Consider the following 18,624-nt stretch of genomic DNA (forward strand, 5'->3'; position numbering starts at 1 on the left):
CACAAATCTAGATCAACAATGTATGTAGTTAATATTAACCTGGAGTTTATTGATCAAATGAAATCTAATTTTTACTTCACATTAATATAGAAGAAAACTTTTAAAAAGGAAAGCTGTGCTGCTTTATTTAATTAAATAAAAAACAAAGTCCTGACACTTACTAGTTTGATACTACTTCAACAAAATGCTGAACACAGAACAAAAGCTCCATTGTTTGCAGAAAACACTGGAACTGAGGCCCACAGCACTCTGCTACAGTTCACTGACCACTGTACAGTGTATCTGCATGCTTCTGTTCCCACCACACTGACCACAGTTCAATTGTTGCATTATATTTGTTTCTAACTGCATTTGTCAGTAGAAATATTATATAATTTGATTAAACATTACTACAGGGCTAAAATATAATTGCAAAAAAAGCGAATTTCTTTAATTATGGAAAATAAACTGAATACTTTGCAAAACCTCAACACAGGGAATTGATAAAAACAAAACAAAAAAAAAGCCTTTTTTATTAAATCAGGCAGAGGTAAAAGAGAAGAAAATCAGAAGGAAGAAATCAGAAAGAAAATATCAGATTGCTCTATTTCAAATAAACTATACCTAATATCAACAAATATTCTCTGAAATATTGATAAGCATTTTTAGCCTTTATGGATGGTAGTCTTTGTCACAATGACCCAATATGTGCCATTGTCACAGGAAAGCAGTTGCAGGCAACACATAAGCGATCTGATTTGGCTATGTTCCAAACCAACTCTATTTGCAAAAATAGGCCAACCCTTGATCTAAACTGAAAACAGCAGATGGTGAACTATTAGATGGCCATGAAAGAAACTCAGCAGATGTACACACAAAGATCGCAGAGTACATACACTTTTATACACATTAGCTAAAATTCTGCTGTTTATGCAGCCCACCTGGCAATTCCCCACTTTCACCAATGTTTTTTGGTGAAGCCATCCTCAGACCAGACCGCACAGGGCAGGATGCCTCTACTGTACTAGTCTCTCAAAATATGGTGTAGACCAGGACATTTCCTTAAAAGATTTGCATTAAAGAAATATCAGAGTGAGATAGATAAATCCATAAGTCCTATTCATGGCAATTTATTCAACATCAACATTATAATCATAAAGTTTTCTTAACACAGCAATTTTACACAAAGAATACCAAGGACAATATCCTAACATAGCTACGTAAGAAAATATTTTCTAGCTGCACATGGTGGCCCAAGCCCATAGTTTCAGATATGTAGGAAGCTGAGGCAGGAAAACTGCTTGAGCCCAGAAGTGCAAGGCCAGTCTGGGCAACATACCTAAAACCTATTTCAAATAAATAAATATTTCCTGGTCAGAAGTTATGTAAAGTATTACTCACTCAACAATGGACATTTAAAAACAACAATGAAATATCAAATCAAAAGCTTCATGTCAGAAAGAACCTTTCAAATGACAGATGAGATCATCCTTCTCTAGGACTTACAGTAGCAAAAGTAAGATGATTGCACTGTTGTTCCATCAACAGTAGTAGGACCTATGTGGATATGAAATTGCCTAAAATAATCTTTGATCATTCACCAAAGAAATTCCCAGAAGTCAATTCTCAATGGGTGGTTCCAATTCTGTAGGAAAGAGCAGGCTGAGAGATTCCCCAGCTGATTCTAACAGACATATTCCCCAATGATAATTGAAGACAGACTGACATAATATTGACAGACAGATACAAATCTTAAAAAACAAAGTGATTCAAAACATCAAACCTGATAAATAGCCAGGCACAGTGGCTGACACAGGAGGATTGAGAGTTCAAAGCCAGCCTCAGCAATTTAGCAAGGCCCTAAGCAACTCAGTGAGACCTGTCTCTAAATAAAATATTTTAAAAGGGCTGAGGATGTGGCTCAGTGGTTAAGCACCCTTGGGTTCAATCCCTGGTACCAAAAAATAGAAAACGAATACACTTTAACAAGCACAAAAGAATAATTAAAAACAAGAAAACAATGTGGTATCAGACTATACAATACACAAAGACTGAGCAGGATTTGCCACAAGAAATCAAGCATGGCTGAACATTAGAGAATATATTAACAGACACAATTAAGAAAATCAATTATTCCACTTAATTCTGATTCTTAGTTAAAAATTAAAATACTCAAGGAAGAACAAGTGGCCCCTAATGAACTGGCTGGCTTTGGATAAGCCAAAGTCCTAGAACTTCATGGGCTTCTTCACTGAGGCCACTGAGACCCACACCCATCTAAATGTAAACCGGGCAAAACAGCTTTGTGAGGGTTACTCTACTCCAAATGTCCCTCCTTCGGGCAAGTAGCCATCAGCATTCTTGAGAATCTGCCAAGGGTAATACGAGTTCTACCTACCATTCTCAGTCACAGCCAGGGTTTGAGCATCCCCACTCCCACATGCAACATCAATGACCTTCAGTCCTTTAAGTCCAGCTACCAGCATTGGAATGGCTTCGTCTTCACTGGAACCTTCAAACAGATGTAAATGTGTTACTTAAGTCGTCTCAGATAAGGCAACCTTCTACCACTTGCTCATGTTCTCACAAAGGAGACATACCATGGCCCAGCCGGCCGTAGTTCCCACGACCCCAGGTGTACAACTCCCCTTCAGCAGTGATGGCCGCACTGTAAGTACTTCCACAAGCGATATGCACCACGTGTTTCCCAGCCTGCTTTCCAGAGAAAGCAGAGATCACCTTAGGCTCCTCGAGAGGCCTGTGAGGAGGAACAGAACAAATATGAATTCCCTTCTAAGCACTTTTTAGTGTTAGCAAAGGAAGTTCACTATCAAGAACAGACTAGGGGCCAGGTTTGTGGCTCAGTGGTAGAGCGCTCACCTAGCATGCGTGAGGCACTGGGTTCGATCCCTGGCACAACATAAAAATAAAAACAAATAAAATAAACATGTTTAAAAATTTAAAAAAAAGAATAGACTATTGGCCAAAATGTTGAAGTGTAAGTGTTCAGAAATTCTGCTGACCACATGCAGAAGACAATGACTCAATAATAAATCTACTACTCCTGGACAAATAAGTGAATATATTTAATTTTAAAATAAATTTAAATTTTGTATATTTTTAAGAAAAGAATAGACTATTGGGTGGGTTTGCAGCTCAGGGGTAGAGCACTTGCCTAGCATGTCTGAGGCACTGAGTTCAATTCTCAACACCACACATAAATAAATACAATAAAGGTCCATCACCAGCTAAAAATACTAAAAAAGAAAAAAAAATAGAACAGATTATCAAGCTAGGAACAGTAGCGCACACCTATGAGCCTATAATCCCAGTAGCTCAAGTGACTGAGGCAGAAGGATCTTGAGAATTCAAAGCCAGCCTCAGCAAAAGTAAGGTGCTAAGCAACTTAGTGAGAACCTGTCTCTAAATAAAATACAAAATAAGACTGGGAATGTGGCTCAGTGGTCAAGAGCCTGAGTTCAATCCCTGGTATGCCATCCCCCGCAAAAAAAAAAAAAAAAAAAAAAAAAAAATAATAGACTATCTCAAAAATTTAAAAATTTTAAACTTTTTTTAAAAAAAGAGTAGACTATCACAGATCTTACAAATAACTAAGTAGAGAGAATTCAAACATTACATTGCCAACACTCTTACTAAACTGGAACACAACACAAACTAAGGTATCCAGTAGAATATCAAAAACAGTGTCTATTAGTCTTTTACAACTAGGTGCAGTGGGACACACTTGTAATCCCAGCTACTCAGGAGGCGGAGGCAACAGGATCACAAGTTTGAAGACAGCCTCAGCAACTGAGCAAGACTCCGTCTCAAAACAAAAAGGGCTGAGGATGTACCTCAGTGGTAGAACACTTGCCTAGCATTATGAAGTGTTAAATTCAATCCCCAGTACCACAGAATAAATAAATAGATAAGGCTTGTACAATAAAATCCATGGAAGCTTTACTTAAAACATCTCAAACCATAGTCCTTCATCAGCAACAGATCATAATCAAAACAATACACCCAAGAACATGGCTGGATTTTAAAACATTGTGCTAAACTGGGCATGGTGGTGCACACCTGTAATCCCAGTAGCTTGGGAGGTTGAGGCAAGAGGATCAAGAGTTCAAAGTCAGGCTCAGCAAAAGTGAGGTGCTAATCAACTCAGTGAGACCCTATCTCTAAATAAAATACAAAATAGGTCTCAGAATATGGCTCAATGGTCGAATGTCCCTGAGTTCAATCCCTAGTATCCGCCCTCCTGCCCCTCAAAAATAAAAACACTATGCTAACTTAAAGAAGGCAAAATCAGGGGCTGGGATGTAGCTCAATTGGTAGAGTGCTTGCCTCATACACACAAGGCCCCGGGTTCACTCCTCAGCACCACAAAAAAAAAGCAACAGCCAAAATCAAAATCTTACATACTGTTAATACTTGAAGAAACAAAATAATAATAACAAAGGGAAAATCAGAGGTTGCCAGGAGCTGGAGATGAGGAGCAAGGATCTGCAAAGAATACAAAGAAAGCCTCAGAACCAACAAAAACACACTGTATTTTGACTCTGGTGGTTCCCCAACTGCTTGCATTGGACAACCCATTCAATCATATCTTTCAAACTGATTCATCTGATTGTATGTAAACCTCAAAAAGGTGGCTGAGATTTATATATATTTGTTAAATACATGTAGACAGAATGAAGCCAGCAGGGTTCACTCCACACTACAATTTATATCAGAAAGTACAAAAAAGTAAGAATCAGCAGAGAAAAGTCTAACTAATTAAAGAAATCTTGACATTTTCAAAATGTCCTATGCTTACAATCCAGAATATTTCCTGTTTTACTGAAAATCTATACAAACCCACTTTAGCCTCTCAAAAGACATGGTTTACTTGCTTTATGACCCACTAGAGACACTGGGTCAGAGAGGGACAGCTATGACTCTGCTGGATATAACCTCTCCGTTCTTGTTTAGCTTAAGTTTAACTCCTCCCAAAAATTTCTAACTCCTGCAATCTGTACTGATCTTTTTCCTTCCCTAAACTCCTAGAACAAGAGACAAGTTACTCATTCTAGCACTTAATATCAATTAAGAATGATTTTCTTAAGAAATATTTTGTACTTAGTAAACTGTAAGAGTACCATAAAGTAAAACAATGAACAAATCACCCATACTTCCCACCCTCTACCTCAGAGCCTCTTAAGTCTCATGTGCCCATGCCAATCCCACCTTCTCCAGTCTGACAATAAGAATTCTGTTACTTTGGTTTTCATTATAGTTTTGCCACATTTGTTTGAGTCCCTTACAGTACTATATCACATTTGGGATATTTTTTAACTCTGCATGAATAATGTACTACATGTATCCTACTTTTCTTAAGGATTGAGATTCTTCCCAGAAGATTTTATGAGCAATGGTCCCACATTCCCACCCTGCAATGTGAACAGGTTATATGCCCTCTGGTCTCTTCAGTCAGGATTACATTGTTCCCAATGGTGCACTTGCCCACTTCCTACTCATGGCTCTAACCACATGAAGTGTGCTTGATCACATCAACACACTTATGTAGCTTCAATTTCGCCTAATGCCAAAATCTTTCCTGCCAGGCTCCACTTACAACAGCAAAGTATGAGTGTCTATCACTCCATGGAAACTGGCAGGCCTCTCCATTTTTATAAATAGACATTTATAACAAGCACTCTGTTTTATTTCTATTCTCTCACAGTAATCAAAAGCTTCCATCAAAAAAGTAATAACAAGAAACTGTTGATATTTGTATCTATGAAAACAATGCTATGGTTCAAGGGAAACGGAGGGCCTTACTGGCTGGTGACAGATAAAATATTTTTGAATGAAGGGACAACACATGAAATTTGCTTCAGAAAATAAGGTATGGGTGCAACTGCTGGCCATTACTTCATCTGGGAGAGCAAGCAAGAGGGCTGATTCCATCAACCTCCACTCCTGGGCAAAGCTCCTAAAGGAGTCATTAAAGGAAGACATATCACAGCACCCCTCTATATCTGAGCCCTACATGTTGGGGCAGCTGGAACACACCCAGTCATATTCCATTTTTCCATCCTGTTTTGGATATAGCCACACAAGAGAACAGGTCAGTTTCAGGAATAAGCTGTACATACACAGTGTCCCCGTGGCCTAGCCGTCCACCATCCCCACAGCCCCAGGAGTACACCTCTCCAGTGGCAGCCAAAGCCAGGTAGTGGTGACCATCAGAATGAGCAGCAATTTTTACAATGTTTCTGGAAGCGAGACCCTGGACCAATTGTGGGGCCTAAAATGGTAAAAATAAGAATATTAGTATTAAGTTGAAAGATAATGAAAACAGAATGACTATCCCCAATCATGTATCTGCTGAACCAACGGGTTCTAATTGAAAGACTGTAAGACTCCAGAGATTGCAGTCTGGTTCTCAAGTCCCACCCAACCCACCATGAACCAAAAGAAGGCAGACAACTTCCAAGTGGTCCTTGGCATGACTAGTACTAGTGCCAGGTAGTACAGGTTGTCCCTGTGCAACAGGAACACACAGCTCAAGAGGGGAAGTACCTTCCTTTAAGGAGAATGCACATGTCCCCAAGATGCCACCATTCCCATAAAACCCAAACTCCCTCTTCTGTTACCTTCCTGGCCCCATAGTCAAATGGGCTTACATACAAAAATTTGTTTTATAAATAGGTATCTAAGAGTGGGTTTCTCTGTAAGGAGTTCCTGATCTTAACAACTCAAATCCTTGACAATAATGATTAATTCTGAGATTATTAAATATGATTAATAACATACAGAACAGATGCTTATCAGTGATGTGGAAGAAAGCTTGAGCATGTAGTGTCTGTAGCAGAGATCCCGCCCACCTAGGAAAGCTTGCAGCCACAGCATCCACAACACCCACCAGTGTGTCACTGTTGTAGGCTTGCGTGTAGACACGGCCATTGCGCGACAGGATCAGGAAGCGCTTCTCTGCACAAGCAATCTGCGTGACCCCCAAGTTGGCAAGACCTTCACATTGTATTGGACCAATCACATTGGCATAGTATTTCCATCCTATTAAACCCCAGCCTATGACCTCCTGTAATGATCCCTGTAAGATAAAAGAGTAAATAAACATTTCCTTTGTAACAACAAAAAAAAAATTGTCAAGGAATAACACTGATATTTTACAAGCTAAAAACAAAGCAAGTGAAAGAAAGAAAGGAAGCTGATTCAAAACATCAAAATAACTCAGAATATTCCACATTACCTAAGTTAACTGGTAAGATAAAACAAATAAACAGGTTATTTTTTCCATAATGTTTCATTTTAACAAAGCCCATTAAAAAGTAATATCAGCTAGGTTGAGGCTGTAGCTCAGTGGCAGAATGCTTGCCTAGTATATGTGAGGCACTGGGTTCGATCTTAGCACCGCATAAAAGTAAAATAAAGGTATGCTGCCATACACAACTACCAAAAAAAAAAAATTAAAAAATAAAAAGTAGTATTAGCAGCCCTTCAAAGTAGTTTAAAATGCTCAAACCACATTAGGTTACCATTTTACGCAACAACAGGAAAAAACTCAAAAGCCCAAACACAAGGCTGGGAGGTAACCAACCTTATAGGTGAGGCTGAAAGAGACCAAACTGTATGGGAGCAATCTAGAGATGCCGAGCACACAACAAGTCATCCCACTGGCACACATGGAGAAACACATGTACTAGGCAGGTTACTGCAACAGTATTTGGGTAGCAAAATTTTAGCAATAACCCAAGAATACACCAACAGGAGATTATATTAAAAAGGAAGAGAGATGGATACATCCATACATGACATATTAAGCTAGTTTTAAAAAATTAAAAAAGAAGCTCTTTTTATTAATACAGAACACTCTCTAACATATATATTTAGTGAGAAAAATAGACACAGAATAACTATAGCACGCTACCATTAATAGGGTCATTCCACAGAACAACAAAAGGCTACAGAGGAAATTAGAAAAGTGAAAACAACCAGGAGGGACACTGGGTAAACAGAGGGCAATAAAGTAAGTAACAGTATGTATCTCTTTGCATATAATTTTGACTTTTGGACCATGTGATTACATTACTTATTTTTTAAATATAACTGTAAAATAAAATAACTCTTATTCATATTAAAAATAAAAGTCTAGAGAAATCTGGATTCAAAACTAAGATCACTATGTGACCCTGACAATATTCATTTCCATTCCAAACATTGGTTTTCTAATGGATACCATGGGGGAAGACTGTTTCAATCTTTTATGATTGTATGTGTGAGGTCCCTGGTGGGCTGGCATTCCCCAGGTACTCTCCACAATGGCAGATCACTACTACCATATCAATATTACATATATCATATATAAAATATAACTACATCATCACATCATCATTGTACAATAACCACCTCTGCATACTAAGATAAAAGCCCATGTTCAGAGTATACAAAAAAAAAAGGCTCTAAGCTAGAAATATAACCCAGTGGTAGAATGCATACTTAGCATACGCAATGTCCTACGTTCAATTCTCACCACCACAAAAAAAGACTAACTTTTGGCAGAAATTCCTTCACCAAGCAGGAAGGCCTGTGGCCATGTGGATAAAAGGTGAGCTCTTGGGACCCTCGTTTGGGTTCAGAAGCCTCGTGCACCTCAGCTTGCCCATCAATCACTATGGTATCAGTGACAATATTTGAACTGTGAAAACATTTAAAAACTATAAGCCAGCTCTTATTGCCAATACCAGAAAAAGTAAGCCTTACACATGCAAAGAATGAGAATATGAGAGTGCTACTAATATTGCTCCAGAGGGTGAGGGTATAGCTCTGTGGCAGAATGTCTGCCTAGCATATTCAAGGCCCTGGGTTCAATCCTCAACATTGTAAAAAATAAGTAAATATTGCTCCAGCACATACCTTATGAGATGTAGGAGAGCTGCACAGAGGAGGCATACAGGGTGTAGCCAGGCGGTCTAAATGAGCCATGACAACAACTGCTGTTTGTCGTAAATCAATAGCAAGCTCATTATCTTGAGGAAGAGTGAGATACCTCAGGAAACTTTCATTGGGGCTCAGAGGGCCAGATAAAAGCTAGATAACAAAAAGTAAACAAACATTCAGAAATGGTGGAAAAAAGTAAAGTAACACAATTAGCCTCTAATCACTGTTTTTATGTTGGTGCTTACAATTATGCATTATCTATAAAATCTGCTCATTTTAGCCATTAAATGATGATAGTTATACTATATATCTATTCATTTATTGCTACATAAATGCACACAACACTGACTATGTATCTATATATTTATTGCATCAAATGTAGTTGAAGCCTATGTGCAGACTCCACATGGATAACTATGGCCAAACTATCCTACAGGCATGTTTGCCCCCAGGGTCCCTGGAACAACACAGAACAAGTTCCATGGGAACAACAAAGTACTTCAACCAGGTGTTGAAAATTAAAAACAAAATCCCTTATTAAACCAAATGAAAATTTAAAACCCCTTAATCTAAATGTTGCCCACTCTGGGGAAAACCTAATTTTATTTCCAAATTAAGTCATAGTTCTAATTCTTCCAAAAGCAAAAAAGCTGTATTATCATTTAAGAGTGCTAAATGATAGATAAAGCAAGCCAAAACATAAAAATGGAATAGTCAACTCTTTCCAGAAAAGATGCAAAATTCAGCATAGACTTGTAAAGAACAGCAGTTCTAGGGTTCCAGAACAGATCCAGAACCTACTCCCCCACTATCTCAGCCTCTTTACTGGTAAAGTGTGGAGTTGGGACTAAACACAGGAACAACTCAGATGTCGTGCCTTGCATGGTGCCTGACACACAGGAAGGGCCAACAAAATGAACCACTATTTCCACTGTACTTTTCTGATATTTATTTGCAAGTTTGTGTTTTATACTTGGTTTTGCATTGACAATGAAGTCTGTGCTTTCTGATTCAAATCTTTTCTATAAATAGCACAATAGATGTGATAGAGGATGAAGGGTCACCTAGGTCTCCTGGGCAGGAACTAACATGGACAATTAAGATGATTGCATGTGTGGATTCCTTTGATGTGGACAAAGTGAGATTTTCTATTTTGAACAACTTCCCATTTTTAAAAAAAAGAAATATATATTTTTAGTTGTAGGTGGACACGATACCTTTATTTTGTTTTTATGTGGTGTTGTGGATCAAACTCAGTGCCTCATGCATGCTAAACAAGTACTCTACCTCTGATCCACAACCCCAACCCTAAACCTTTTAATAGGATTTGTGGCTCCTCTCCACACTGACCTTAGCCCTGACCTTCAGCAAACCTCCCTGCATCATTGATGTAAGAGCTGATAATGACTTATTGCTCAGGCTTTGCTTTTGAAATAGTGTCAGGATTTATACCACTCTTCTTTCCTCTACTAACCCACTCCTCTTTCCTGGACGTGAACAAGCCTTCATTGCATCTTCTATCATTTCTGCTATGTTTTGGATATGGTTTGATTCAGTCTCCTCATGTGTTAAAACTTAATTACCATTGTGAGACATTAAGAAGGTAGAAACAATCTGAGAACAATGTTTAGAGGTGGCATCTTTGGGAGGTGATTACTCATAACTGAGTACTCGTGGCTTTATCAGAAGAGAAATTGCCATGTTGACTGAGCAGATTTCTCTGTGCCGAGCCAGAACCACTGAGTCCTTGGAGTATGTGAGTTAATGCCTGATTGTGCGAAGCAGCTGCTGTGCTATGCTTGACTATGAAGGAAAGTGAATTTTAAATACTGTATTAGTCTATTTTGCTGTATTGGTCTACTTCAAAAAGAAAAGAGGTTCATTTTGGCTCATGGTTCTAGAGCTATTAAGTTGAAGGCTATCTGGTGATGGTCTTCTTGCTGTTAGAATTCCCAGATGGCACAGAGCATCACAAGGCAAGAGGAAGGTCTCTCTAAAAGTACATTAGATCCATGTCATGACATATTCCTCCTACGAAATATACACAATCTAAAAATGAGAATACAGAGTCCAAGACCTATAGCTCAGAGGTGGCTCTGGCCACTCACTGCCATATGGATGAATCCCAACAGCTTTTGTGATATTCTACCTTGTCAAGGTAACACACACGTGGTCTCCCAAGCCTGTCCCATCTGACTCATTACTGTCATTATCAAGGACACACATACCGAGAGACATTATTGCCATGGATATGCACTCTGGCCTTGCTTATAAAAGTCTACGTCTTTAATATAACTAGAATGAAGAGTACACCTAACACAAAGTTTCCTGTGATACTTACATGTGTGTCCCCCTCTGTGTGTGGTATGTCTTTGCTGCAGATGATGCTCTGGAACCTCTGTAGCAAAGGCAGAAGTGGAGCACTGGTGCCCTGGGCAGACCGCTCATTATCAGTTTCCTGTGCCCCGCTGTCCCACAATTGAAGCAACAACAGGATGGCAGACAACATTTGGCTGAGGGAGGAAATATATTTATTCTCAGGCAAAAACAGGTTAACTTGTTTTGTCATGACCCATTAAAAATAAAAGCCAGCAACTAAATAAATAAAGGCAAAGAAAGGCTTTAAATATTAAAGGAAATTCAAACAATGCCATGGAAACAATTCTTGGCAATAAAATCACTGAATCAATGCCAAGATTTTAATGCAAGACATCCACCTTCTGTTGATCAGAAATAAAAAACCAGTTACAACATTCACAAAGTACTTCCTACAGGAAATTTCTAGAATCTTAAGTTAATGGAATAAAAATAATTTAAGAAAAACTAAGGGGGCTGGGGATGTGGCTCAAGTGGTAGTGCGCTCGCCTAGCATGCATGAGGCACTCGGTTCGATTCTCAGCATCACATATAGAAATAAAATAAAGATATTGTGTCCACCTAAAACTAGAAAATTTTAAAAAAAGGAAAGAAAAACTAAGGAAAAATAATAATTCCTAGATGACTAGACAACTAAGTATAAAAAAAAAAAGGAAGAAAACATACATTAGAAGAAAGGACTTAGATTTAGAAGGAAGACAGGATCCTGGGACACAAGTCTACATTTACTACAGGAACAATGCAATGAAATGCCACACAATGAAAGAAATGTGTGGAGACTCAGGCAACTCCTAAGATAGCTCAGGCCTATCACCACTCACCTCAGTGTGCCTCTCTGCACAGCCAGCTCCAGCAGGATGGCCAGGGCCAAGTGCTGGTCCTGCAGGGGAACACCTCCTGGCCCTTTGGTCCCTGGAGTTCCATGAACATCTCTGAAATGACAGCAACAGTGGCAGGACAAGAAAATCAGAGAGGGCTGGGGATGTGGCTCAAGCAGTAACGTGTTCGCCTGGCATGCCTGCGGCCCGGGTTTGATCCTCAGCACCACATACAAAGAAAGATGTTGTGTCTGCCGAAAACTAAAAAATACATATTAAAATATTCTCTCTCCCTCCCTCCCTCCCCTCTCTCTCTCTCTCTCTCTCTCTCTCTCTCTCTCTCTCTCTCTCTCTCTCTCTCTCAAATAAAAAGAAAGATCAGAGAAAGCAGCACAACATAAAATCATACCAACATATTAATTAAATTCTCTGTCCAGTAGAAGATATATTTTTGATATTTAGAATCAGGTTTCTGACATTTGTTACACAAATTTAATCAGAGATCTTAAAATGTATGATTAACTTGTAAAGAGAGAGAGGTGGGAAAGATGAGTGTTTGTTTTGTTTTTGCAGTGCCAGGGACAGAACCCAGGGCCTCTCACATGCTAGGAAAGTGCTCTACCACTGAGCCAAATCCCTGGCCTCTAAAGATAATATTTTATTACAGGTATTAATACAAATTTTTTATGCTTATTTTTATATCTGATCAAAAGAAATATTTGTTATATATTACAAATATTTACGATATCAACATTACAGTGGAGTTTTTGAAATTAATTCCAAGCCTATCATCAGGGCCCTCAGCCTTAAATTTCTGTGGCAACACCTTCACCAGCAAGAAACAGATTCATAGCCTGAGGGCGAGGACCCCACAGAGGAGACTGCAAAGAGAACTCATCTTTGCAACTGAATTCTGTATTGAGTATATGCATTTTCTTTCTTTCTTTTTTTCTTTCTTTCTTTAGTTGTAGTTGGACACAATATCTTTATTTATTTGTTTTTAAGTGGTGCCAAGGATCGAACCCAGTGGCTCATGCGTGGGAAGCAAACACTCTACCACTGAGCCACAACCCCAGCCCTGCATTTGCTTTATTTAGAAACCATTACAAAACACATAGCATCCAAGACCATAGTTTATGGTCTTCCCTACAGACAATGATTCACATTCAAACAACTCAAGAGTAGCTATGCAGTACCATTTGGATCTGAGATGATCTCCCAAAGGCTCACTTGTGAAAGCTTGGTCTCAGGCCCAAGGCCCTACTGGAAAGTGGTGGAAACTTTAGGAGGTGGGGCTATGTGAAAGTAGGTTAGGTCATTTGGGGCACACCCTTTATGATATCAGGATCCTAGCCCCATTCCCTTTCTGCTTCCCAGCTATAATGAGGTAAAGAGGTCTCTTCCACCACGGGCTCCACTGCCATATATACTGCATTGCTACACACTCAAAGCAACAGTCAATTGACGGCTGAAACCTCTTAAACAAAACCTTCCTTCCTTTTAAGTTGATTACTTCAAGTATTTTGCCACAGTAACAAGTGGTGACAGAAAGTTAACATACTATAGGTTTAAACGTTTTGTTTTGTTGTTTATTTTTCTAGGTCAAACCCAGGGCCCCACACATGCTAGACAAGTGCTCTACCACTGAGCTACATCTCTAGACCCAGTTTAAATATTTTGATCCTGAGTAGCTCTTTATTACCATGTTACCTACCAAGTACCACACAACCCTCAGAACAGTGGCTCCTTCCTATTTATGACCAAGAGACACACAAGAAGTGCTCACTTTATGAATGATGAATCAACAAATCATCAAATGTCTTAAAAATAGTAAAATACAAAAGTATCCACCGCATTCAATATGACAACTTCCTGGGTCAAACCAGAGTATCATAAATTATGCCATCTGAACATCTGAGAGCCAAGACCTGGAATCAGAGCTAAGGGTGTGCTGAAATAACAGGTAAGAAACCAATCTATAGGTTGGTTAGCTATAAAGAAATGATTCTCAAGCATGCTGGAACTGTTCCCACAGGAAGGTATGAAAAGAGAGAACTTACCCGGTCACGACAGACCTGAGGAACCTGGTTGCTCTCTCTACCACCTCCAACCACACGGAGGACACTGTGCTCTCATCAAACAGTGAAGCCTCAGGAAGAGCTCTCAGGGCATCCAGGGACTCTTGCAATAGCTCACTGCAGAGGTCTGCATCTTCACCTGGGCATAAATGTACACACACACACACACACACACACACACACACACAGGTACACAAGTCAGAAAGGCTGACCACCACTCAGGCAACACTGACAAAGAGAGCTCCTTCACTTTCCAGCTAAGTCTCCCAACCCTCAGGTGAGAAGATGCCCACTGTCACCTACTAAGACCCTCATTTGATGGACCAAAATCTAACACAGTTGTCTCAAAATCATTTGTATATTTGGGGGCTATCAAGGAGGCAAAACAGATTGTATATCCCTTATTTGAAATTCCTGGAATCAGAAGTGTTGTACAGTTCAAATTTTTTCCAGATGTTGGAATATCTGCATACACGTTATGAGACATCTTGGAGATGGGACCCAAGTCTTAACACAAATTTCATTTATATTTTATATATGCCTTATACATGTAACCTAAAGGCAATATATTTAGTGCAAATGTATCTTGACTGTGACCCACCACATTCCATTTGTGGCACCATGTCAAATAGTCAGAAGGTTTCAGATTTTGGAGCGTTTCGGATTTTAGATATTCTGATTAGGAGTATTCAACCTGTACTAAGTTCTTAGCCTTCTAGAAATAAATCAGTACTGAGGTATCCCATGGTGATGGTTCAGTTAGGGGGCAGGGTATACATGAAAACTTTTTTTTTTTGGCCACTGAGGGTTGAACCCAGGGCATTCTATCACTGAGCTATATTCTCAGTTCTTTTATTTTTTATTTTGAGACTGGGTTTTGCTCAATTGCCAAAGCTGTCCTTGAACTTGAGATCCACCTTCCTCAGCCTCCTAAGTAAGTAATATTAGTGTGTGCCACAATACTCAGTCCTTTTTATTTTTTTAAGCATAGGCTTAAAATGTCAAATAGACTCAGAAGTCTCTCGTTTTAAAAGACACTGAAGCACACAGAACATACAAAATCAGCTCAAGGACATATGGGACAAAACTGGTCACAGAACCCAAATCTCCTCATATATCAAGAAAACAGAACATGCTGAGCACACATACCTGACCGCCAAGCCCTGCGTAAGAATGCAAAGGCAAAGGAGAGTGCTGCTCGGGATCCAACTCTGGCAAGCCCTTCCACCCCTCTGCCTGTGGGTCGAGAACTGTGGATACACACATGGAGATGTAATAACTGGTCAGTAAAAGAAATGTGAAATACTGAAACAAAGAATATGGAAAGATTTGGACCACAATGTGATCAATGATTTTCTTTAGATGACCATATCATAGGTGACATTTAGCTTCATTTTTTAAAAAAACTCTTACCAAATGTCCTTTGTAAAGGAAATGTTTTCTCTTTTTTGGTCTGGGGATTGAACCCAGGAGCACTCAACCACTGAGCCACATTGTCAGCCTTTTAATATTTTATTTAGAGACAGGGTCTCGCTAAGATGCTTAGGGCCTTGCTAAATTGCTGAGGCTGACTTTGAACTCGTGACCCTCCTGCCTCAGCCTCCCAAGCTGGGATTACAGGTGTGTACTACCATGCCAACTAAAATGTTTTCTTTTCAAGAAAACTAAAAGACATCTACCAAGTATTTTAAATACTTGGGAAAATGCTCATGAAACAATCTCAGGGAGCAGTATTCTAACTGAGGGGAGGCCAATGATAAATAAATAATAAAGAGATAAATACAGCCAGCCACGGTGACGCACACTAGTAATCCCAGCGGCTCCGGAGACTGAGACGGGCAAATGGTGAGTTCAAAGCCAGCCTCAGCAATGGCAAGGCACTAAGGAACTCAGTGAGACTCTGTGTTTAAATAAAATACAAAATAGGGCTGGGGATATGGTTTAGTGGTTGAGTGCCCCTGAGTTAAATCCCCAATAACCCCCCTCTCAAAAAAAGAGATAAATACATAAGTAGGAGAACAGCAGATAGAGAACAACACAGGGAACACCCACAGCCTAGCCAGTCTCACTTTTGGTCATTTGTATTTTACAGTTGTCCTACCCACTTCACCCCATCGTGCTGAGTTAGTTGTGCCTAATCATTCTCACATCTTTTTAAATTTTTATTACTTATAAATGTTCACTTAGGGGCTGGGACTGTGACTCAGTGGTAGAGCACTTGCCTAGCACGTGTAAGGCCCTGGGTTTGATCCTCAGCACCACATAGAAATAAATAAATAAAATAAAGGTATTGTGCCCAACTATAACAAAAAAAATATTTTAAAATAAACAAACATGTTCACTTAGCAGGTCATAATTTCATTCTGTATATTGTAAAAAATTACATAAATGGTAGAACATAATACTCATTCTGAAAAAAAAAACTAGAATACAAAAATGCATGTATAACATTAATTTAATGATGAATAGCAAATTCTATCTTTACTGTATAGTATCTCATACACACACATAGGCTGTAATATTCCTACTATAGACTGTATTCATAATCAGGAAAATATTCTCAAAACAAATAGTGATCTGATAAACACACAAGGGCACCTGGATAATTTCAGCATCTACTGCTCCTCACATGTGCAGAGACCTCTGATTAATGGCCATCATGGCAGGATGTCACTTTCCAATTAGGAAGGAAAGGAAGAATCACACTACTGACTGTTATCTGTCACTTGGCTTAGTTTATCATAAGCTATACTCTAAATATGACATGCAATGTGATTTCAACTGGATTTAAAGTTTTTTAAATCAAAGAAATATGCCTCGGTTAGCACTCTTATCTCTAGGGCAAGGTGAGCATGGGTTTTCCATGCTTCCTTCTGACTCCTGTACTTTCCATGTGCTCTTGAGAGTAAAAGTCAAATAATACAACCAAAAAAAAGTCAAATAATACAACAAATACTGATACAACCAAATAAAGTCAATTTCTAACCACATTAAATATAAGTCCCATCTGGCAACCTAGTCTTCTGAGAACAAGTCTGTTAAGCAACTATATTTAGGAAAAAACACAGTTTTACTAGAGCCTTATTTAAACCTCCTAATGGCCACTGGTTAATACCTCCGAGGAAATCTGCTAATGTATTACCAGATAGCAACAAATTAAAAATCATATTCCTGAAAGCATCTCTTGTAATAAGAGAATAAGAAAATCACATTAGGAAAGGGGGGAAAAAATGAAGAATCTAAACTAGTTAGGCACTAACATCATGCTCTGACTATTCCCTATCTTTCTTACCAGAAGAAGGCAAAAAGACATAATTATAAAGCACCAATTTTAAAAATCTGGAGGAAAAAAAACTAAACCAAAACTACAATATTGAGATCCCATTTTCAACCTTAGACTGGAGCTGATCTAAACTTTTATCTGGCTTCAACAATTACTGAAAGAAACAGGTCTTTGAAACAATGACACTAATATGCAAAAGGGTCTGTTAGTCCATGAGCAAATCAGCAAATCCATCTTCCAAAATATACCTAACACAGAGAAGGGAAAGCAAAGACAAAATTCCACACAGTGAGGAAAGGGACTATACCAAAACCCTAAACTAAACTTTCCTAAACAAAAGATCCTGAGTTGTATAGTGAGCAGTCATCACTTCACTTTATTATTACCTTTTTTTGTCCACAGGAGGCAAAGAAATGCTGCTGCTTTTCCACTTAACTTTGACATTCTCCTGAAAAACAGTTCTGTTCAAGGCAATGAAGTAGCGTTCCAGGATCACCAGCCTCTGCTTGAGTCTCAGGGCTGAGAGGGTGGTGGTGGCTGACTGGATAGCCAGGGCTTGCTGCTCTTTGACCAGCACAGAAAGACATTCCTTCAGTTCATTCACATCTAGAAAACATGGCAAGAAAAAACATGTCGACAACTTGTGCATCGATTGTTATTAATGCTGCAAAAATTGATTATGATGAAAAATGATACCCAAGTATACAATACATGCCAAAACAGTTTTAAACACTTTACAAGTATAAAATCTTAGCTCAAGCAATCTTCACACATAGTCTCAAGAGACCATTCCTAATCCACAAAATCCACCCATTTTGTGGATTAGGAAACTGAGACACAGAGTGGTTAAGTAACATGTGTAAGATCACACAGAAGAATACAACATATAGCACAGACCACTTTTAGCCTACATGGTATGCTGTAGCTCCATAAACATCATGTAAAAGTTACTAATACAAATCTAGAGTTAAACTCCTCAGCAGAATATTTCCTATACAGAGAAAAACTCTAGCCATCATTTTCTTGTTATGAAAGTAAATTCAAAATAAAAACAACATTTCCATAAAATTACCTATCATGCGTGACTCACAAAAGTTAATACATTTATGGAACTATTTAAGAAGAGGAAGAAATAACTAGTCAG

The 18,624-nt window shown here is 38.8% G+C and overlaps 1 protein-coding gene across 6 annotated transcripts in view; it reads right to left on the reverse strand.

The window, feature by feature from the left end:
• The window catches only part of Herc2 (HECT and RLD domain containing E3 ubiquitin protein ligase 2), a 202,151-nt gene that overhangs the window by 138,621 nt on the left and 44,906 nt on the right, over positions 1-18,624 (reverse strand). For all 6 annotated transcript variants that reach the window (XM_078049112.1, XM_078049114.1, XM_078049113.1 and 3 more), the window contains 10 exons: positions 17,867-18,086; positions 15,347-15,447; positions 14,180-14,336; positions 12,123-12,233; positions 11,267-11,438; positions 8,902-9,075; positions 6,890-7,078; positions 6,120-6,271; positions 2,580-2,737; positions 2,378-2,491 (listed from right to left, as the gene is read on the reverse strand). In XM_078049112.1, the coding sequence (XP_077905238.1) occupies positions 2,378-2,491; positions 2,580-2,737; positions 6,120-6,271; positions 6,890-7,078; positions 8,902-9,075; positions 11,267-11,438; positions 12,123-12,233; positions 14,180-14,336; positions 15,347-15,447; positions 17,867-18,086 (1,548 nt within the window). The remainder of the gene's footprint in view (positions 1-2,377; positions 2,492-2,579; positions 2,738-6,119; positions 6,272-6,889; positions 7,079-8,901; positions 9,076-11,266; positions 11,439-12,122; positions 12,234-14,179; positions 14,337-15,346; positions 15,448-17,866; positions 18,087-18,624) is intronic.

Source organism: Ictidomys tridecemlineatus, chromosome 5 (assembly GCF_052094955.1).
Source record: "Ictidomys tridecemlineatus isolate mIctTri1 chromosome 5, mIctTri1.hap1, whole genome shotgun sequence".
In the NCBI taxonomy this organism is placed as follows: Eukaryota; Metazoa; Chordata; class Mammalia; order Rodentia; family Sciuridae; genus Ictidomys; species Ictidomys tridecemlineatus.